Source organism: Mixophyes fleayi, chromosome 4, assembly GCF_038048845.1.
Source record: "Mixophyes fleayi isolate aMixFle1 chromosome 4, aMixFle1.hap1, whole genome shotgun sequence".
Lineage (NCBI taxonomy): Eukaryota > Metazoa > Chordata > Amphibia > Anura > Limnodynastidae > Mixophyes > Mixophyes fleayi.
In genome coordinates, this window is record NC_134405.1 from 102,887,614 (window position 1) to 102,912,215 (window position 24,602).

General features: G+C 39.3%; 1 protein-coding gene across 1 annotated transcript in view; it reads right to left on the reverse strand.

Moving 5' to 3' along the window:
• The window catches only part of SH3GL3 (SH3 domain containing GRB2 like 3, endophilin A3), a 77,587-nt gene that overhangs the window by 21,289 nt on the left and 31,696 nt on the right, over positions 1–24,602 (reverse strand). Inside the window, exons 2-5 of the mRNA XM_075207909.1 lie at positions 9,566–9,634; positions 8,734–8,806; positions 8,016–8,159; positions 6,421–6,554 (exon numbers count right to left, since the gene is read on the reverse strand). Of these exons, the coding sequence (XP_075064010.1) occupies positions 6,421–6,554; positions 8,016–8,159; positions 8,734–8,806; positions 9,566–9,634 (420 nt within the window). The remainder of the gene's footprint in view (positions 1–6,420; positions 6,555–8,015; positions 8,160–8,733; positions 8,807–9,565; positions 9,635–24,602) is intronic.

A 24,602-nucleotide genomic window follows, 5' to 3' on the forward strand; every position in this document is an offset into this window, starting at 1 on the left:
AAGCCAAGCCTGATTATTTTCATTATTATTATTATTAGAAACATTTATTTATATAGCACCAGCATATTTCGTAGAGCTTTACAATTGGGAACAACACAGTAATAAATTGATACTGGGTATTACAGACACAGGTAAGATGACCCTGTTGGTAAGCTTACAATTTATAGAACAATAGGAGTTTGATATATACTGTTAAGTGCCACATATTGGTCCAACCAGATTGCAGACAATGCAGTGTTTCAGACAACGAAAAAGGAAAATAAACCTTTTTCTTCAGAACAAGTAATGTCTAACTCTTTAAACACAAATCGAACAGTTGGATAGCCCCATTTTCATTTCATCACCTTCCCAACAAAGGCCTCACTAAGATGACAACCATTACAGAAACCAGACACTAAAGCACTGAGGTTAAAGATGTGTCGTTAAACTACATGCTCACTGGACAGGAGCTTACTTCAGGAAAGAACATATTGCCATAACAAGTGACATCTAGCAGTTGTTCTACTGTTACATTGTGAGGGAAGACAGAGTAAGCTATTAAAGATTACTCTGGTGCTGTAACAAAAACAACACACATGCTTATTGAGTCATCAGATGACAGTACATGTTTTTGGCAACAGTCCTTCACCTGCACTTCCTAACTTTAGATCGGCCCAAGAAAGAGAAAAGAAATATGGTTCTAATGCTAAACAATTCAGTGAAAAACACTTTTAAATAAATTATGGTCTCAAATCATTACCCAGATAATGAAGCTACCAAACTGCTTAAAGGGAACAAGCAGTGTTCGCTGTTGATAATTTGTTGATAATCGTTTCCAACAGTGTCAAGGTTATGAAAGCGTTCAACTCAGAAGATCATGCAAAGGATCGAAAGAACTTAGACCTCTGGGTGTTAATAATCCAGCTATTCTATGCAGCCTAGGGATAAATTGTGATCTAAAGCAGACGCATTCATGTTCCATGTGTTAATTGATGAGAAACCACACACTTAATACAGCATCCGGTCAACAATAAACATTCTCAATGACCCACTTGGGTTTGTGGCTTAAGTCACTATAAACGGGAAGTCCTTAATCAGTGAGTTTTATGCAGATGCAGGAGACTGGAATACAGCACTACACTAAAGACAAGAAGAATGGGAGATGTGGCAGCGTCCCTAGATCCTCTATAACAGCCAAGTTCTGCAGGGTTATGCTCTTATCTTTCTATGATTTATTTTTTCCGGACACTTTAAAAAAAGGTCATAGCTGCAGCTGCTTTCCAATAGGTGACTGTAAGGGTTCCAGGAACCAGATAAGTTTTGTCAGTCTTGTTGTACTGCCAAGTATTAATAGTGTGTGTGTTTATCTTCTACTAATAATACACAATTGTTATTGTTGTGTAAGCTAATTTTATGATGTACTTTGCAAACTTTATATTACATGTCAATCATTTAAGGTTATAAAAAAAACACAGGTTATTAAAATTAGGGGAAGAACTATCTGAACTTCCTCTGATGAAGTTCAGATAGTTGCACTTGTGGAGAAATGCATAAGGATCGTTTCTAATACCCAGCTGTGTTTTTGAACTGCTACCTTTGAGTTCTCCAGCACAGCACTTTCATTATATCTCATTTCCAAGTTGTATCCCACAGCCTCTCATTAAACATAATTTGTTTCATTTCACTGGATACTATTTAAGGAGTTTAATCTCTTGTGAATACAGTTGAAAGATATATTGGACAACGAGTCACTTGGAAGACAGTGGTGCAGAATATAACTGGTCATCCTTCTGCTCCAACTGTTCCTTTTAGTACAAACTTTGTCTGCAGTGATAATTTATATGATTTTTATATTCTATATTGGTGGTGCTTTATATTTGCCGGTGTACAATAAAGAGGAATTTAATATCCCCTCTAGGAAGCCGGGCAATTTTTTGAATCACTACATGGGTTGGTGTTATTAACATTCCGTTGCACTAGTTACAGACTGAAGTTGCAACTGGTTTATAAATTAACTGTCTCATTGTCAAATGTTATTGATGGAGGATCTGGACTGCCCTTGATATATAATACTACAAGCCATGGTCGGCATTTATGAGTGTCATTGAAATAGTATGGAATATATATTTATTCGCTATATCCTCCATACAAATAAAGGAGTATATGCTGGGACAAAAATTCCTGGATATATTGACTTGGGGCGTTCATCGTTCCATATTGGTAAAATCTAATGTCAAGGTTGCTTTGTTTCTCAGTTATAAGGTGCTGGATATCTGATGCCATTCTATTAAAAAAGACTTATTTCTATATATTAACAAATGGATCATTTTTGATTGTATTCAAATCTGTAATATATTTATAGCTGTGTAATTACTATTATATTATTTTTATGTATATGTCATGTATTAATTTCTATACATAGCTGGCAATAATCTGCATGCGGTCACTAGGTAATCTAATCTTTTATTACATTTTCCAAAATCAAAGAGGTACAGGAAAGAAAAAAAAAGGGATACATGGAGTACATCACAGAATTAAACTTACTTGGTCATTAGCTATTTTCATACTTTGTTAATAAAATTTGCTCAAATATAACTATATAATCTGTGTTTGCACAAAAATATATAAATATATAAAAAAAATCTAATACCAGGACGATACCAGGGAAATCTATTACAATTATACTTGTTGATGACAGAATATTTAGGAGTGTGTAGGAGTTCAAAAACTCCCTGATTAAAATGTTATAATCCATCTGAATCTTATATACATATGTAAAATATACAAGCACCTATATCACTTGTATTGGGGAGAAAATAATGATGTGGAGTATTTGAGCCCAGTGGTTTTCTATTTGGAAGCTTTTTTGTATCTTATTTTGAAACTTTTCTGTGTGAGCCCAATCTTTACTGAATTTATCTATACCTTGCTTTTAACAAAGAAATCTCTGATCATTTAAAAGTCTATATTATCTTATCTTTTAAACACAGTGACAGGTGCTAAAAGAATGTTCCATGTTCCATTTTAAGAAAGGTCAAGTTAGTAATTCAACTGGATCACACAGTTCTAAGACTTGAATTGTGCTGGCAGCATATATAGCAGATCTGACACTAACAGAGACTGGCATCAAATCCAATGTTACAACGCCCCTTCCCTCCGCTGTCCCGCCTCTCCAGGCGCAGGCGGACATAAGAGATAGGCACATATAGGTGCATATGAGTGTGCCCAATTTCTGATCATGCACAATTAAGCACAAAATACGCTTTAGAAACTACCATACATCCCACTCTGCATTAGCTTCTCTAGGTGTATGCCAACAAGAAAATTCTTACAGACATATTTATGTGCCTGTTGACAAAACAAGATGGATGATGCTACTAGGTCATACTTGACTACTCTCCCAGAATGTCCAGGACACTCCAGAATTCCGGGAATATCTCCCGGACTCCTGGAAATTCTCCAGCATCCTGTCCCCAACAGGCCTCAATGACGCATCATTTTGGCCCCTCCCTGTGATAAAAATTGCTATTTTGTCGTGGGAGGGGGCAAAATGATGCAATTTGACATTCCTCACCCCCTTCCAACCTCCCACCACACCCCTCTTCCGGGAACACAAAGTAAGCAAGTATGCACTAGGGCAGTTTCTGCACAGCATTTGGATTCATGACATGGTTACACATGTGGACTAGCATTCCTGCTACGTACAGACAATCCAATACCAGTTGTCAAAGGTTCCTTCTAACTTGTAACTCTTATCCTGGATCAGATAAAGTGCTCAATCCCAGGTAACCACATCAGCTGCAAGTAGTATTTAAAAGCATCGACTTGAACCACATCAGTTTGGACTTTTACAGTTAAAGAGTCATATATACTGATGTCCAATGGCGGTATTGTGTATTCACAATACTTCTTGTAGTTTATTTTTTTCTGCGCTGTAAAGACCATTTATTCTCTGCATGTCACTGTTTCTGCATTCTGCTAGTACAGTCTATTGATAGTTCATCATCATGAAAATGATTGCTTCTGCCTTAGTTCAGCCTGTGATGTTCCAATTTAGCTTCAGAGTACAAGGCACATTTTGTGTTTGTGTTCTTTAGTTGCGACAGTCTGCATGCTGTGAGTGGTCAAGCGCAGAAAATGTTTTATCTTTTTACCTGTTGCCGTTTTTCATTTATTTTTTCCATCTGTTACAGTGATTTCTGCACAACTGTAACTGTTTTGGCCTGCACTGCCCAAAATGGTATTCTCTGTTTAAATAAATAGCTTCAAGAGTTCTGGAATCACACTGTCTGTACCACAATTACAGAAATGGATTTAGCTGTCTCAATAGCTACACACACACAGACTATCAGAGACACTCAGAGATACATACATACACAATGGGGGAGATTTAATTTGGTGTGAGGTGTCTCCGGAACGTCCTTGAGGAAACTTCGAACCGGAGATTTTACAGGCTTATTTTTTATCGCACCTGTGACGAAATGTAGTATATCTAATGACTGATTGTTATTTTCTGTTGAATTTATGTTTAACACTGTGAATATTTTATGTAAGCTTTCAAAGCGTATTTTGGAAACTGACCTGAGTCTGACCTAGGGAAGTGTCAATGGTCTTTTGAAAGTAGCCAGGCCCAGAGACAGATAAGATCTCTAAGTAGTTTGTGTATGCAGAGGAGTTAGACTTTGCCAGGCCGAACAAGCAGAGGTGAGAACTCAGGTCTTGTGAAAATGCCAGGTCTCAGGCAGTGGCGGTTCCAGGGAGGGGGGGGGGGGCGATCGAGGCAATCGCCCCACCCTAGCAGAGACTTGCTGCCGACAGCTGCACAGTATGTGCAGGTCCATTCGGCAGTGACAGGCAGGGACAGTGTGCTGTACGGCATCTCTGATTGTGTTTTAAACACAATCAGAGCAGCAGGGCAGCACACTGTCCCTGCCTGTCACGGCTGAACGGACCTGCACATGGTGTGCAGCCGCCGGCATCCTTAGGTGTCAGAAAAGGGGCGGGGCCTAAATCGCCCCTGGTCTCAGGACATCCATAATTTACTTCGAGAGCCCTGTGTCATTTTGGGCATCCATCTAACTTAGGTGAAAATAAAATTCCTAAGGTGGGGGGTGAAGAGCCAACAAGAAATGGTTTAAAAATCCCTTGTATCAGTAGTACAGTGTTCATTTCTTTGAGGGAGTCTGTTAAGACTGAAATGTCCCATCCTTCTCAACTGTGTTCCGTCACACATCAGGTGGTAAATGTATGAACATGCGGGTTCTTAAACACCCGCGTGTTCGGCGATTAAATTTCAAGCGGCGCTGCATTGTAAAGGGAAACTTCCCTTTACAATGCAGCGCCGCTTGAAATTTAATCGCCGAACACGCTGAACACGCGGGTGTTGAAGAACCCGCATGTTCATACATTTACCCCCAGGTCTTAACTTGTAAGTAGTAACTCTGATTATATTTCCTATTTTATTTGTGCAACATTTTGTATGTCTTGTTATTAATTTTTGTAAATATACCTTGAAAATATTTTTCAGATTAAACATATTTAATCTAGCGTATTTCTCCTTGATTATTTGTGAATTTATGAATTCCAGGGAGGATCATGCTACATCTGTATCTTATTTAAGTGTGAAACATTAATAAGTGGTTCTGATGAACGTAAGGACACCATAATAAATCCTTCGCGGTGGCAGAAAAGGTGTATTCATTGTTAAGTAACTAAGGTAACACCAGTCACAGCCAGCTGTTCAGATTGCTGTATCTGGGACAGGCGGGGCGTTCGTAACAGCACTCCACAGAGGTGCACATAAAAATGAGCGGAGATTTCTACCATAATGGCTGGTAATAGGTGCAGCTGAAAGTCAAAGCGATGTCCAGCTGCACCACGCGCCGAATGTAATCTCCTTCAAACTGGCCAGTGCATGCCGTAAACATTGTAACATAGAAAAGACCTGTACTCATTTATATATTATTTATTAACCTATATTACATAGTGCCACCAACATACTATTTAATCATTCATCTCACTTCCTGCACCAGTGGAGCTTTCAATCTATATCACATGAACACACACAAGGTTTATTTGTGTTAGAAGAAGTGAAAATCAGCAGGTGTTTGGAGTGAGGGAGGAAACTGGGGCACCCAGAGTAAACTCATGCAAACAGAGGGAGAACAAACAAACTCCATACGAATAGAGCCATGGTCAAAAATAAACCCATGGCCCCAACATTAGACTGCAATGCTAACCATTGTGCCATCCCACATCTACTTCAGCATATGTTAGTTGTGTCAAATGAATAAAATCTGCTGCAGAAACTGATAAATCCATTAACTGATGGGTTTCTTCAATACACAATTCCAGGAATAAATCACTATTTGCTACACTTTAAGCAATTATACAAACTGATTGTTTATACGCAGTAGCAGATATTAAATGATAAATACTTACCACAATTTCTTTCAAGTCTTTATCTTGTAAAGATTGCAGAGGATCGATAAAGTTCTGCTTGACATTAATATCAAGAGAGTCCTTCACCTCTGCCATTTGTTTCATGCTTTCTCCAACATCCAGCAGAGCACTGCCTAGTGTAAAGGGAGAGTTTATCGATAAACTGCACAGACTGTAGACAAGGTGAGAGACATGCAGTTATTGACCCATACCACTGCAGAGAAATCAGACCTGAACCTGTACTTATGTTGCAATGATACAGTTACAATGACACAGTAGCAAGCAAAAATGAACTAGAAATCAGTCAGCTCACATTGTGTTCAAGCACTTTTACCAGTGAAGATTAACTTCAGCATATGTTGGTTATATATATATATATATATATATATATATATATATATATATATATATCACAACTGCTGGGGAGACTGATAAAAATGCAATCCAGGTAACTTTTTACTAATCCAGGAATTATAATATTCAATTCAGAGCACGGGTATTTTAATCACCTCCTACCAATCAGATCATAGCTTTAATTAATTAGCAGCTGATATGCTTAGCATATAATTAATTATTAAAATAACAATTTGAACCAAAGTTATTCTGAAGTTTAACAATTAGAACAATAAGTGTATCATACTGGCTCATACAATTTCATATATAACCTACTTTATAATCAACGGGATATAATAAATCCAATGTTAACAATAAAATTTAGTTGTTAAAGGAAGAGAGAAATATGTATGTATATATATATATATATATATAATTTGTTAATTAGTAGTTGCTGGCGCCCTTTAGGATTTATAAGCTCCTGCACTATGCTTGCACAGTGCGCCTGTAGAGGTACTGACAGAAACAAACGTTGGGTCTAAACTTGTAACATTTAGTATGACTTTGTAATAAATTCTTCATTTGTTTGAAGCTCTACAAACGCTGATGCTGGTCTGTTCTCTGCCATGAAGTCGGTGGATATGTATGTTTATTATGGACCCTGCACATTGGAATATTTCATATAGGTAAGTACTGAGTGCTTCCTCTCCCTGGATATATAAATAGATCACAAAAATATCAGCTGAAAAAACTCTAATCTACACGGGACTATATTCAAGTAAAAAAATGTGTGTGATCATGGTAATGGGGTACTGGTCAGTAGCTGAAATTCTCCAATCATATTAAGGTATACATAAAAAATTAAATATATAAAGTAGGTGCCAATAACCAATAATCTGAACGATATCAAAATACACCTATATACCAAATCACTAATAAGATCCAATAATGGTCACTGATATAAATTTGGGGTTGGATGAGAAAAATTTAGACCTGAAGGCCGACCCGGAGTTAGCTAAAGACAGTTTTGCACATATAAAGATACGGTTATATTTTTACACTCATTTTCTGATTCACAGGACTTGGAAACTGCCGTTTTATTTATCAAATGCTAATAAATATAAAAACATTTAGCCTATAATAAAGCACAATCATTCTTTACCATTCTGTTGTTATAACAGAATATACAATAATAACAATATACAGTATAATACAGATTCCTGGCCATTCTGGTAATGAAGCGACAAGACAAATCCACTCACCAAACTCCGACTCTTCCCCCAATTCTCTTCCATATCGCAGCATACAGTCCCCAAGTAAGCCCTCTGTCTGAGGATAGCCTGTATTTTTAACTTGTCCTCTGATTTTTGACATTGTGTTTAGCATTCCTAGTCTGGCTCGATATGCTGAAAATAAGAATAAAAGTAATTAATTAAATTAAAATGAATAAATTGTCATGCACACAGGCTCAGATTTGGAGACAGGTAAACTAGTCCCTAGGCCTAGGTCACCAGCATCAATATTCCTGGCCAAAGTACTTGTGAGAAGTGTTCCCTAGAGGGGTTGAGGGATGACAAGCAATGCTGCATTCAATTGATTTGGTTTGGTGACACAGGTAGTGCAGATCTGACTGAATCAATCTGATTTAACATAGCATCACTTTAGCACTACCAAGGTAATTACAGCAGCGTGATCACTGCCCACTAAATCGGAGGAACTATAGCATATTACTGAGAAGTGCAGGAGTTCTGGATTGGACAGTGATTGTGATTCAATGTCAAGAGGACAGAAGTGAAAAGGGGACAAGACACAGTAAAGTAGAAGACAAAAGCAAGAGGTAAAGACATAGGATCTTTAAATAATAATAAAATGATTAATTCAATTATTCATCTGTTGCACTATTTCCTTGTACCCTTTCTTTCTATGGAAATGACAGGCCACTTCAATAAACACACAAGAGATTGGTGAATAAATAATTACCTGGATTTGGTTGTAAATATTCTGTGGTTTTAGAAAGCAACTCAGCAACCACCTTATTGGTGATGTCAATTTTCTAAAAAAGAAATGCAACTTGTGTCATTTTTTTTATCCTGAAAAAGTATACCCTACCCCCCCTCCATAACTTTTGTATAATACCAATGCCAAATGACCACAGAGAGATATGTTATAGTAAACATGCATTTTCTGATGTATTCATATTCACAGGTTACTATACAGAGCTACACACACCACGAAGCAACAATCCATGGAACGATATACAGGATGGATGCAACTATATATTTAGGAGCCACACGGACACTTTTAGGAGCCAGTGGAGAAGTCTATCTGTATAGATCTATACATCTGTACGGTGGACAGTTTAGAAGGAAAGCAGGAGGGGATTTTATGATTAACTATTATTAATATGAGTCACAAACCTGCAGAAATAAGGGCATGTATCGTAAATGCCACTTCTACCCCTTTTCTGCACGTTATGTACCCGTTAATAAGAATAAATGGATTAGCAAATAAGGTGGGGATATAAATGTAGCTCTTTCGGATAGGAAGGGCTAGCAGACCAGGGAAATCCTGGCTGAATGCAGACTAACCATAATTATGCTCCTTATGTTGCAGTCAATTGCAAAAATAAGATATCATGCTGCGGGACAAGATATTTAAATGTGCTTCAAGGGTGGAGGTTAGGCATTTGGGGGAGTATTTTTCAGGAACTTAACTGCCACTAAAGGAATTAATATATTTGTTTTGATATTGTTAACATGTGTAGTCCGGTGTGCCATTTTATCACAAATAAAGTTTAACATTTTAATCTTACTCTTTCCATTTCTTGAAAATCATTATCAAGTTTTGTTCCTTCTGCTCCACTAATTTTTTCACTGAATAGCTGCAAAAGGAAGGAAAATCACATAATTAATTCACATATTATACAGGTTATCATCGTTTAAGTAACTTAACAGCATGCCCCTTAAACCCTGCTTTAGGAAATAAATTGGCAACCTACTTAAATATAACTACCGCGCAGCATTATATTCATATAAAGTTCAGAGATCTGCAGTTCTACTACCCTAGCACAGTACATTGTCTTTTAAACTTCTGTATAAAATTAGCATTCCTTCACAGAATATTTGCATAAAAGATAAGTGATTATCTTGAAATATGTAGCTACATAAACTTAATTTAAACCCACAGATCAACTTAATGTGGAAATTAAAGTACTATAAAGCATTCTCCTTAGTAAGGGAACATACACTTCTTCTGCTGAAGATATGCTGTAGGCCTTGTACCCACTGGTGTTGGCTACCATTGTGTCTAGTGTCACTACTATGCAGGGGTGCAGTTGGGGAGGGGGGTGCTGTTGCCCAGAATCTCCCCACTTGCTCAAATAACATGATTCCCTAATGCAACTATTCCATACTTGCCAGCTCTCCCGGAATGTCCGGGAGACTCCCTCATTTTGCGAGAGTCTCACGGACTCCCGGGAGAGTGTGACAATCTCCCAGATCTGCCCACTTCACTAGGAAGTGCCCCACTTTCTAGTGAAGTGGGCAGAATTAGGTCCCAAACGCTGCAATTCCCGGGCAATCCCCCAGCAGGTTCCCGGAAACCAACTTTCTAAAGTTGGTAAGTATGAACTATTCTTATAATTAGTGGTGTCGCTAGGAATTGGCACCCAATACATAGGCCCCAGGTTTATGGTTCAGTGCTCCGAGTCCAACTTGTGCCTACTATGCCCACAATCATCTTTATCAGTGCCTATAGTTATTGCCAACAGCCTCTACACTCTCTCACTGGTGAAAAGGAACCATTGCATAGAAGTGCTTAGCATCTCTTACAGATAGAAGCTGATTACTTGTATTCTATGGCTCCCGTTCACTGTCAGGTCCGGGTAAGGCCTTCATCATCCGGCAGTGATAAGGATCTATTGAGAACTTGTAATCAGCTCAAACCTGTACAGGAGCGGGAGAGCTGCTTAGTATGGCGACATGAAGTTTTGCATGCTAACGTTGTGTGACACCACACCCAAAGGGTCCCGCTGGCACACTGCACTGGAGAAGAAAATGAACTTTGTTTCGGCAGTGGAAACATTGCACAAAGATAGACCAGCACACAGGTCACTGGCTGGATAGAACCACTACTGCCAGCTGTCTCTATATCATGGGACATACACAGTCTTATAAGAGTAAATGACTGACAGAAAGTGGCACAGAGGTTCCTGTGATGACATATGAAAACTCCTGGCTGGAAGAGTCAATGGCACGTGAAGCACAGAATAATGGCATGTAGGGGGATGATGTGTGTGGGCATCTTGAGTGGCATATTAATTTATGTAATAAGTGTTACTTATAAAGCACCTACATATTATGCAGAACTGCAGGTTGTGCAAAACACTGTGCCTGATTCATTAAGGAAAGTTAAGCAAAAGTAAGTAAGGCAAAACCATGTTGCATTGGGGGGAGGTAAATTTAAAATGTGATGACAAATTTATATTTGGGGTAGGGCATGTCCTAGATCAACTTTAAATTTCAGTGTACAAATAAGCTAAATAAGCTATGTGCAAAATAATAAACAAATTTGCACCCCTTGCATTGGACTATGGTTTTGTCTAAAAAATTTGAGTAAGAAAAATTACTCAATTTTTTGCTTAACTTTCCTTAATGAATCAGGCCCACTGGTACTAGTGATTTTGGGGTTTGGCCCCTGAAAGTTCCATGGAGTCGCTGGATGACATCTTCTGACTGATTCAGCCCACAAATACATTGTTATAGGAAAAAATGCTGCTCTCCATATGGAGTAAACTAGAACAGAACTGTGCTAGTTAAATGTATTTGGACCAGCTAGGTATGATGTAATAGGTTCTTTTGGGCACAATATGCTTCTACGCCTCTGTATGTTCATTAAAGTCACATCCACAGATGTGTAGGCCCCACCTCATGTTAACGTTTTCCTTACAAAAGCTTACTCTTAAGTTGTGACCCTGACTCCTATTCCTACCATAAATATTTCCAGTTTTGCACATCAATGTTCCCCCAGGATCTGTAAACACGCAGGACAATGTCCAAGAAATACCCCAGTTCCACTACAGGTCACAGCTTTCATCATGACATCAGCTATACAAACATTTTACCACAGGATGATACAAGATGGACGGAAACTAGCAAAAATGTACACCCACTAATTTCTGACACTTTTCTTTCTCTTATACAAGAAATCTGCAAGTGCACACAGTTCATATTTTATTTTACATACAATACAACATGAAGACATCTGGATGGAAACAATAGGCCTTAGTCACTAAGGCAAGTCATTTTCTTTTTTGAGCATATTCTCCCGCAAATTCGTTCAGCGCATTCAAAGATCAGGTTAAGAAAAAGGCTTACTGCAGCCTACGATTGAGGGGAGTGACGGGGTGGAGAATGGGTGGTATAATGTAGATAATGTACAGTAAGAACATTCCTGTGCAGGGAACGTCGAAGTCAGTATCTCCTGCACCTGCCAGGGTTCTAGTTAAATCCTGTCCCTGGTCTGGAGGCATTACCAGCCTAGTGCTGGTAGTCGCCAAATCAGGGGGAGAAAAAACGTGGGGTACCCCCGATTTTACAAAAAACCAGCACTGGGCTATAGTGCCACCATCCCCAGACGGAGATGGTGGCACTATAGCAGCTGCAGCACTGCCCCAAGCCGCCATGACTCACTGTTTACTTGAGGTCTGTGGCCAGGCCATCACCATGACGACCGGGACGTCACTTCCTTTCTGTCCCAGTCGTTGTCAAGGCAACGGCCGGGACGCTCTGTTGCTAAAACGCCGCATCCTGGCATGACTGATTTCTGATTGATTTCTGTGTATGACCCTTGGCGTGTTTTGGACTCTGATTGTGCTGACTGCCCTGACCTCTAGCTTGTTTATCAGAGATTCCTGCTCGCTGACAGTCTGGACCCTTAGCCTGTTTCTGCTAGCTGCTACGGACCCCTGACCTTGGGTTACATCTGACTACCCACTATCATCTTGGCTTCTGCCTCCTATTCCCAACTGCGCTACAACTGCCAAGGATAAACTTTTACTACACTAGAGCTTAAGACCTGGGGGCATCTGAGTACCTGCGAGCACATAAAGCTCTACGGGAAAGGTGGCTGCTAAAGTTAAAAACCTCTTAACATTTATTCTAAAAGTTTATCGTGGTAACCAATAGCCCTAACACTGTTTTTTAACTATTTTATAGAGCCTGCGGGTCCAGTGGCTGTAATGCCGCCAGACCCGCAGGCTGCTACAGAAACTGACAGGTACGAACATATTCTGCAGTGTCCTGTGTAGTAGAACAGGGAGGAGTTTCAAAATACACCCATAGTCAACAAGGAACGGTTCTTGTGATCCATTCCTTGTTGACTACGGGTGTAGGCAGAGCCTATTTGCAGGCAGTAAGCCAGTTACGTGCCTTAATGACTAAAATAAATATGTATCACCTAGGATAGAGCTGGGTCACTGACAATGTTAAATACTATTACACTTTAGTAGGATACATGAGAGACAGCTCTTTGAGAGGTACAACTGGGAATTATAAATATAAAATATGCATATTTCTATCATGAGGCAAATTACTTCACTATGCTATTAAATATGTTTTTAATTATACTGTAAATACAATTTCAATGTAGTGTTCTCTGACTGCTTACTCAGAGCTTAGACAAGCCAGATTATTACTTAGTATATGTTACAACTCTATTTGACTTATCCATAGTTCCCATATCTGTGTGTTGGTTCTTTCTATTGTTAATGCTTTTCTGGAATTACAAGACATATATTTGGGAATGTGTGAAATCACTGTAATCTATTTTTATTATTAAATAATTTTTGCAACTCCTTTTTCCCCCAACACAAAAATGAATTGACTTTTCTGCATTGAGAAAAAAAATAATCTCAATGAGGTCTGTCTTAAGCAGTAAATGTATTAAGACTTGGGGAACGGGCTCATCTTCACAGAATACATAATCTTTCCCTTGCCGTAATATATCACATGGCACACAACACAACAATTGGTCAACCATAGGATAAACCTTCATTTGAGTTCAACAGACAAAAAAGTGAATTCAAGTTGCTTCTGGATACTGCTTATCCAGCATCTAAATTCTAATGATTGCAGGGAAGAAAAATAGTTTCCACACCCACTTTATAGAAATATCTGCACTTACCAGCACTTGTTCTGTTTTCATTATGCATTTTGAAACATTGACAAACCGAAAACTACTTCAACCAAGATATGTGCTGAATATATATGATGTATATCTAACTCTATGTTATTCTTTGTGCCGCATATAGGGACAGTTTGTGTACAAATGCATTCATATTTCCTACTCAGCCAATTTCAAGGTCTGGTCTTGGGAAAGGCATGAAAATAGGAAGAACCACACTGCAAAACTGTAAACGTCGTATCAATGTCCAACCTCATATCAATTTAGTACCACATGAGAGTGAGAGGACAATACCATTGGCTTTATAACATGTGGCAACTGTTTGTGGGTAACCTTTTTACTTTTACATTACACGTGGTGCCCCCTAAACAGCGCATCTTTGCAGAAGAGCAACACATAAAAAATGGTCTAGTTAAAAATATTGGATGAGATCCAAATACCGACAGCTCAGAGTTGGTACAAAACTAAAGTCCTTTCTGTAGTGGCCATGCAGGCTTCCAGATGGTAAGGAGCATACTTAATATGCACTAATCCCCCCTCCCCCCCTTTCATTTCACTACATTGTTTCTGAGCTGCTACCTAGAAAACAAGGGGCATTGGTGAGCCAACAAACTCTAACACGCCTGTAAACTGGTGCTGCTCTGTAAACGTGGCCAGCCTGCTCCGTAAACTTACACGCCTCTGTACAAATCAAAGCTTACCGTGGGTCCAAGCTGAGTTTGCACTGTGGAGCAGCAGATTCCTGCTTCGTAAATGCCATCAAGTCTGAGGCCAATGCATTTTTGGATTTGCCTATCTCAATCATTCTCTTCTATGAATGCATTGTGCCTGGTATATAAATAAGTACCTTTGATGTTATTTAGAAACATATTTTTATGAAGTTCTTTATTCTTTTGTTTGCTGATGAATTAAGTCAAACATCCAATTAGCATTCGCTATGTGAGTCACTGCCCAGCAGAAAGGGACATGTCACACAAATATTCTGCATCTATTATAAATGTTACTGCTGACACCACTTTGTACAATGAAAGCTACAGGCACATGTACTACAATACACACTTTGTTCCCATCTTTGCACATCCTCAAACCCTGCTCTCGTCTCCATAATGACTAGATACATTATAGTTCTGAAAAAGGTCAGCTCGTACCATGTTATGTGTGAACTAACAAACTGTATATAACTAAAGATTGACAACTCTAAGTAAATGTAGCAAAAATATCTTATTCTATAGAGGTCATTTACGAAAGTGCAAAAAACGTTGGGTCCCCAGCACAAATAACGTTTTGTGATGTCACACACCTATTTTTGCATGAATGTGCCCATTTGCATGCTAAGAGCACTGATTTGCGCATCAATGAGGGGTGCTCTTCACTGAATGTGTACAAGGGGAGAGATGTGTCTAACAGTCAGGGGTTATACAAAGGTCTACAATCCCTTTATGTATGACAGTATCTGCTTATAGCAGTATGGGGCTAACGGCGGCCCTCTGAGCCTTCACCTGTGGTCCGAAGCTCTGCTTTATTGTACGATTTGTTTGTTATAGCTTGTAAGGATTTTTAAACATTTCTGCTAATATGTTATTACAGATTGATTAAATGTACTGTTTAACTTATTGCTTAGTGCGGCCCTTTTAAAGGTTAGATGGCGCCTGAAGTGTATCAGTTTGACTATCACTGTCTTCGAACGTTCATTGGCAAATCATCTGTAACATCCATTCTGCTTAGCTGGCTAGTAGATTGTAAATATCTGACAATCACTGGCTCAGTGAAAAGCATTATCTTATGAAAAGAATTCGGTCACACCTGAGCTTTTATATGCAGTCGGCTGCGTTTACACGGACTTTCCTACAACCTAATTTAAAATACTGGAGATAAAATTACTGCACACAAAACCACCAGTCATTAAATGCTATATTATACCAGTGCAACAACAAAGTATAAATGAAACCTAGCATTCCTATCAAGCTGGCAAGGTGTGGACAGCTGCTTTACTCACCGTCAGGTAAAAACAAATACAGGCAAGCCCAAACTTGCTATATTGTTTTGCCATATATGTTATACAAGTTAACCCATGCATGATACTCATGCATTCTAGTCAAATCAAGCTACTTAAGGTGTTAAAAAAGTTCTTGTCATGCATTTGGGCCTAGCCCAGGCCTCCTCAGGGGAAGAGCATTACTTCCCGACGCAAGCGCCCTTTTTTAACGTGGTTTTGTCCACATGTCACCACCTCATCATTTTTCTCCATCACCTCATCCTTCATCTTCATCGTCACATCCTTCATCAAGCTACTTAAGGTGTTAAAAACTCCCCACTGTCACCCCTGGCAACCACCAACCACTCCCAACTGTCACTTCTCCTTCAAGAAATATATAGGTCAGTGTATAACTCTGCCCAGCAGGTGGCGCTGCAGCTTGTTTTTTTTCCCCACACACGCCACTAGGCATTTATATAGTAGATCTAGCTTGTTAGCCCTGATTATAGAGTGCACAGCATGGGCACCACAAAACACTTTGCTTTTACATTATTGCACCTATATAGTCCTACCGCTGCCTTTCATTGGGCATGTTTACTCTTCCAAGTTAGAAGTGTGTCTAGGAAGGGAGAGGGGATCTAAGGATGCACACTATATATAGGTGTAAATTCACATCCAAGACTGACCTCTTACCACTTTCATTAAATTAAACTTTTCAGTTTTTCTCACAAAAATACTGATCGATTTAGCCTAATTTATGGCTAAAATAAATCATGAGTCATGAACATCACAGCTGTTTTTATGAAATGTGTTACTTTTGTATGTTTAAAGTATTTATTTACATTAATCAAAGTAAGCCTAGAAATGCGATTCTGATGCAACATTTGCGATGGCGCAAAATGAGTCTCATTCAAAAAGTACACTGTAAATGAGGCCTAACAGCACCAAGCTAGAACACAGCTTAAAGAGGAAAAGGATTGCTTGACAGCCAGTGCCTCTAAGTTTAACATTGATTGTTGTGGTCACTTGGAATGTTCATCTCTCTTACTGTGATTTGCCTGAAACCTCAAACAAGAACAAAGACATCTTGTCAACACAAGAATCTATCAGAGATTTTAGTTGCTTTTACTACAAGGGAAATATATCCTATTCATAAGAATGATTCTATTTGTCTATGTTTCTATAAATACTGTATTGAGTAGATAAATATGGGCATTATAGAATCTGCTCGAATTCCCGGAATTCAGCCCCCAATATAGCTGCTCGGGGCCTGATTAGACAATAGGCTGCAGCCTAGGGGGCAAGGTTTTTGAGGGGAGCAAAAACTTTGGGGACTGCAAAATTGTGCCAATTATCCTTAGGCAGTCACATGAGGATAAGCAGGTACGAAAGGCAAGGTTGAGGACAAGCACAGACTGACAGCCCCCCACCCCTTCACATCTTTATCACACTCAGTAGCACTCATTCATGCATCTATTCTGTTATACAGTTCTGAATTTAATGACAACGAAATGAGTGACAAAGATTGCCGTGACCCTTTTAAAAAGTCAAGTGGTTTTGAAAAACACAGGAACATAACATAAACATTGGGCGGGTGGGGTGTTGTAGAGTGAAGGAATCTGGATTTCAAATTAAGGACAAGTTTGTTTTAGCCTACTGCATATTAGCTAGGCGAGGGGGGCACTAGAAGTGTATTAGCCTAGGGTGGACTAAACCCTTAATCAGGCTCCGCAGCTGCTGTACCTCATGCGACAATGATGGTACTGGTTCCTAGTGCATTGATAGGCTGCTGGTTCTTAAGTATTGGTTGAGAGTACAAATGTTTGGCTCCACAAGGTTCCTCAGTGATGTCACTGGCTCTTACCGCATGCATAGGATGCATCCACTACAAGAGACATTACTGAGATACTCCATATCCCTTTGTGGGCTTGTCATGAGAATGTAGTCTGTAGCGAGTAATACCACTGAAGTGGTCAAATTCAGGGGACAGTAAGACAAGGTTTTAAAAACCTATGAAAGTTATTGCAATCTGGCAACAGCATTAGATTTACAAGCACTCTGGATAACTAGTTCTTGGGACTGGCCCAGCCCTGGTATAATTCTTACTGATATCAAGGAATATACAGGGCTGTCAGGACAGCAATGTACAACATCACATGTAAATGGCTCATGAAGCTGGAAACTAGCAGTAAGTGTTCATCTGTTCCTTTTTTAAGAGTTTGTATAAAAGGAGATGTGGTTTAACGGTCACTGTTTATGTAGTATTACACTAGTGGACAACATAAACCTAAATTACATCCTGTGAGTAAAAACGTAATTTTCGCATGGAGTTTGAAGAGGACATATTAGTGCATGGATTACCCCTTAATGACTTAGGTTACCTCATACCTCCGTCACCAGACATATTTTAGAATTTCTGCAGTTTTGTTAGCAATAACATTTTTTATTTGTTAGAGTACCTGAGTGAATTTTTTTTGGACAGATAGGGCATTCTTTTGGCAGTTTTTAAATAAACAGAATATGTTTTTGAATTATAAAGGTTAGATTATGGCCCACTCCAAAAAAAAAGTACAAAAATACTCTTTCAGTATTATTTTCAAGCAATTAATGTGCCTCAAAAAATATGTCCTAAAATAAGTTCCCTTGGTTCTCCCGTTTATCTTAATTCCTAAATGTGCAGACTCTCTAGTTTAGGGAGGCTACAAGAGCAAGACAATTTTTTTGTTGTTGTTTTTTAAAAAACTTTTAAACTTTTCTCCTATTTCTGTTTTTATTATTATTTTCCCTTTGTTATGTTTGTTAGTGTACCCCGCAAGGTAACAATGACTTTGACTGACACTACAAATATATTTTCATTTTTATTCTAACTAGAGCTGAAATATCATCTCCACTTGCAGCTGAAACAGGTAAGTTTTTTTATTTTGTTTTTTTTGATCTCCAAAGCTAGTCTGAGCCTTTTTATACCCATTAGCTCTTGTTCCTGCAGGAGCACCGGGCACTGACTGCCCAAATCCATGTGCTTAGCAGTGTGTGGCTGCTATTTCTATTTTAAAGGAATAAAACTAGCTTCTACCCAAAATAAAAACACAGGTAGGCATTACACGGTTAAACAGAATGGTTGGTGACACTATCCAGAATCTTCAATCAGATCTTAGCTTTGGATTTCAGAGACTCCTACTGATAGTCTGCTCTGGCATGTTTGGGGGAGATACACAGGTGCTTGAGTCCCACAAGCCAAGAAATAGTGTCCAAAAAGAGTTGAGATTAGTATCTATATATATCTTTAAACAACACTTCATATCTAAGCACATTATTACTGTAGTTCATACTAGCCTACTCTCCCAGAATTCCCGGGAGGCTCCCGAATTTCGAGGAGTCCACCCAGACTCCCGGAAGAGTAGGAAAACCTCACGGATTTGCCAAAATTCACGGCATTGAATGGCGAGGGCGGGGCGATATTCAATGCCCTGAATTTCTGCATTTTACCACGCCCCCTCCTACCCCGTCACATGACTTCTCCCCTGGAAAAAGTTTTGAAAGTTGGCATGTATGCTGTAGTTATTGTACCTGCTCTTATTTTAAAGCTAAAATAGAGTGCAATACAATGACTGGGATTGGTGGTCTGGAACTAGTGGCATCAGACACCCCTTTTTTGCTGTGCCATTACGTGGGTTTGTCCATCTTGCTCCATAGTCAGCATTTTTTATTTTACAATCCTCAAAGGCTTCACATATCCTGTTGCTCCTATTTCCCGATATCCTCCACAGAACATATTAACCTTTCAGCTGCTGTTAAGAGAGCCTTTAAAATATTCAGTACGATGAAAAATGCAATTGCATTCCTCTTTCCAAGCAGACCATGGCCAGCTCTCATGTGCTAAGGCTCCACAGGATCCACAGAGAGCACCGTTACAAGACACCTCTGCAAACTATAAGTGTGTCTGTATCCAGAGAGGTGCACTGCATAAGTGTAAGTATCATGCCCACCACTTTCATTCCATCCCTTTCACTAAATGACATTTCCCATTTTTCTCGGTTTAGCCTCATTTATGGATTCAGTAAGTCATGAGAGTGAGGGAGACTGCCTTTATTACACACTTTTGTGTGTTTGGAGTTTGTGTTTCTACATTGGACAAAGTGAGCCCCAGAAATGCAGTAATGCAATTATTAGGGGCCTGAAGGTGAAAAATGCATTACATTAAAAGAATGGGATGAGACCCAACATCTGGGTTCTTTTGCAAAGTGTAAATGGATGTATGCCCCTCTGCACAACAATAAATGCCCCTAAATAGGCACTCTCTCTACCCTTTTACATTTTTTGAAAGCATACTTGCCTACTTTTAAAGGCTCCCCTCCTTACTGAGGAAGATCCAGGAGTCTCCTGAATGCTTCTGGAGAGTGGGCAATTATGTATTAATAATCTCACTCCGAAACACAAAATATAATTTTTGCGCTGCTCCACAAACATTGTACAAGTTGGTCTGTAAAACTCACACTATCAGCTAATTCAATCTTTTGATCCTCCGCAAACACCCCCAGCATAATTTGAGGCACGATGCTCCACCAAAGCTGAATGTGAACAGTGTCTCTGATATTTTGTGCTTCGTACATGAGAGCCTGAGTCTGTTCAAGTAGATTTAACTCCAACAAGTCAACTATTTCATCAGGTGAGACCAGGGGCGGGCTGGCAGGGGGGCAGATGTCCCCCGGGCCGGACCCAAAAACACTATTTTGGGCCGGTCCTAACTTCATTTACTCAGTGGCTGGCCCATGTCAGAAGACTGCAGAGCAGAGCGTGTGGCGCGGATAGAACAAAGTAAGTGCGGGGTTGTGTGTGTGTGTCAGCAGCATCTTGTATATATTTATGTATGTGTGTGTGTCAGCAGAATCTTGTATGTGTGTGTGTCAGTAGCATCTTATATGTATGTATGTATGTATGTGTGTCAGCAGCATCTTGTATGTATGTATGTATGTATGTATGTATGTATGTGTGTCAGCAGCATCTTATATGTATGTGTGTCAGCAGCATCTTGTATGTATGTGTGTATGTATGTGTGTCAGTGTCAGTAGCATCTTATATGTATGTATGTATGTATGTATGTATGTATGTATGTGTGTATGTATGTGTGTATGTATGTGTGTATGTATGTGTGTCAGTGTCAGCAGCATCTTGTATGTATGTATGTATGTATGTGTGTGTGTATGTGTGTCAGTGTCAGCAGCATCTTGTATGTATGTATGTATGTATGTATGTATGTATGTGTGTCAGCAGCATCTTGTATGTATGTATGTATGTATGTGTGTGTGTCAGCAGCATCTTGTATGTATGTGTGTCAGCAGCATCTTGTATGTGTGTATGTGTGTGGCAGCATATTGTATATAAATATGAGTATGGGGCCAGTATATTGCAAGTGTGTGTGTGTGTGTGTGGCAGCATATTGTATGTGTGTGTGTGGCAGCATATTGTATGTGTGTGTGTGTGTGGCAGCATATTGTATGTGTGTGTGTGTGTGGCAGCATATTGTATGTGTGTGTGTGGCAGCCTATTATATATATATATATATATATATATATATATATATATATATATATATGAGTATGGGGCCAGTAAATGAATGCAAAGTGTGTGGGGGCCAGTAAATGAACGCTGTGTGTGTGTGGTTGGGACGGGCAGTAAATGAATGCTGTGTGGGGGGGGGCAGTAAATAAATGCTGTTTGTGGGGGGGCAGTAAATGAATGCTGTGTGTGTTTTGGGGGGGCAGTAACTGAATGTAGTGTGGAAGGGAGAGGGGGGTCTTAATATAATGTGGGAGATAGGCTATTAATTTAATTGTGGAGTGCAGGTGAGGGCTAATTATTGGGTGCTATTTTATTTGTCGGGTGATGGTGGGGCAATTTCTTTTAATAGTGGGTCCTATGAATTTATAATGGGGTAATTAGACCTTTAATTTAATGCTGGGGTGGTTTGGGAGCTATTTATTAATGGTGGGCTGGTTGTGGAAGATGAGGTCTATTTATTAAATGTGATTATTTTTTTTTAAAGCCTGTGATTGTTGTGGGAAATGGTAATATTTGTTAAATGTAAATGTTATTTAAATTATTGTTTGGGCTGTTTGGAGGAAGGGAAATAGGTTTATATTAAATGTGTTTGCTATCTAATGTCAGGGTTGGTTGGAGACAAAGAAATATATTTAGCAAATGTGAATACTATCGGGACTGGTTGGAGTTTTCTAATTTTCATGTACCCATTTTTTTTTCCAAATAGGGCCTCCAACATTCCAGGATCCAGACAACCAGAAAATGAGCTAAAGTAACCAGCAGCCACAAATGATGACAGTGACAAGACAGGTAGGAGAGAGCAGGACAGTATGCCAACTGTCCTGAATCTGGTGAGACAGTCCCGAACTTGGGTGACTGTTTCACTTAGGACAGTTGGGAGGTATGTCCCGCTTCTTCGTGTACTGCTTGTGAAGGCAGAACTGTGTGCACCTAACAGTAGTGCACACAGTATTGCCTGTGTATTTGTCTAAAATGATAACCATGCTACATCATAGGGGGTTACCCTGTCTAAAGTGCCCAGGCCCCCCCAGAGCCTTAATCCAGCTCTGGGCCTGGGCATAAAAATATATATATGGATTAAGCAACACTAAAATAGCCTCTTTTTATATAGTTAAATATATATTGTACCAAAACCCACCCTTTAAGGATGGGCCGCTGCTGTGTGCTTGCCCCCCGGGCTGAAATCTGCCAGCCCTCCCCTGGGTGACACTGAATGAGAGTAAACTCATAGACTCAGATAAACTAACCACCACTATGTGCTAGTAATCTAACCAATATGGATAGAGAGATCATTCTTACTAGTGGGTCTTGAATAAGGATTTTAGTTATTACAGGCTACTCCTTCTATAAATCCTGGATCGTGGTACTGTTTTTCCTGGCCAACGGTTGTGGGAATGCATGAATGCAATGTCAAGGTAATGAATGTGTGGATAAATAAATATACATATCCCTTGAGAAAGGCGGCAAGAAACATTCATTCATCCATCCCATGGCTGTTTTCATGAATACATTAAATGTTCCACATGTCATTATCCATACCTCCCAACATATGGAAATCTGGGATCAGGACAGGGGGCATGGTCACGTCACGGGGTGTCCCTAGTGCTTTTGAAGTGCTAGGGTACCCTGTACTCTCCTCACCTCCCCTCCAAACACCTTAATTGCAGTGTTAAGTGCACCGTTCATCAGAGCAGCAGTGAATGAGACATACCTCCCAAATGATCCGAGAGACTAAACAGTCCCAATCGGGATGGCGGGACAGAGGCCTCAAATCGGCACTCTCCCACAATCCACCGGGAGATATTACTACTTTTACAAGTAGAATCTTGCCTTCTAACTCTCTTTAAAATTATTAATTAGCTGAATTACGTCCCAGCCATTTGGAACTGTATAACAATGCATAATACTGTAATACACATGGGCCTGATTCATCTTCAGACGTAAGTCCCTTTGCGTGTTGTACCTGGAGTGAAAATGCTCTGCGCATTCTCAGGAACTGACTTTACTCCAATGAACGCAATTGCATGTAATTCATGTACAAATGTAAATGATAACTACTACTGCCTACATCATGAAGCGTGGAACAAGGAGGAAAGGGACAGATGAATGTAGTCCAGGTACATTAAGTAGTGCAGAAAGGTGCAATTGATCCCAAATCGATACATATTCCCATTACCACGGCCAGCTGGGTAAACAACATCAGTAATAATTAATACCTTACAAGCTGGTAAGACTAATCTCTATATCCATTTCGTATTAGTTTGTTATTACTGAGCAACGTTCAGTTTACCTGCTGCTTTCTTTAAATTTCATTGGATCAAACTGATTACTTGTGGGAGTTGTATCTACTTGAATATGGACAATCACATATTTTATTATACACAGCTTCTAACAGTGCATTCATTCATCTGTGTGGCTTTAATGAATTATTGTAGTTTGTTTTCCACCTAAACAATGACTCTAGTCTTAGTGCTGATATATTATTTGTGTATTAGCAGATTTTATTCAACCTTTTTGGTGACTAGGTTTTCATTTGTAACGTTAGATCTTTTATCTTTTATTTATTGTATATCTGTCATGTGCGGATGCAGAATTTGTTTCAATTTCTTGCATATTATTTGGTGTAAATGATATACTGGTTGCATATGAAAATACAGAGACTGACAAAAACAACCTTGAAAATCTCATCATGGTGGCAATAAATAAAGAGTCTCATCTACAAACCTTACAGCTGCCACATATTAGAACTCTAAAGTCCTGCACTTATAGACATATCTAACCTGCTTATGTCATGGTACCTAGAGATATGAATTGTGTCTACTCAACTGATTCTTGCAAGTGGTCTTCAAGTATCACACCCTCCAACATTATACACACAAGGAAGAGCACTGTATATGTGTATAGTAACTGAATGGCATTGTACACATTCAGATGCAGTTATTGGCTTGTTTCATGCATGTTCTTCTGCAAATTTTGCTGGATATAGGTGCCTTCCGGTGACGCTATAAATCTATTTTCATTTTTGCAGTACCTGTTTCTTTGACCGGAAATTACATATCATCTCAATTGCAGCTGAATCACGTAACTATATTTTTTTCTAGCTTCCTTCTGTGCACTTTAGAAATTACTTCTA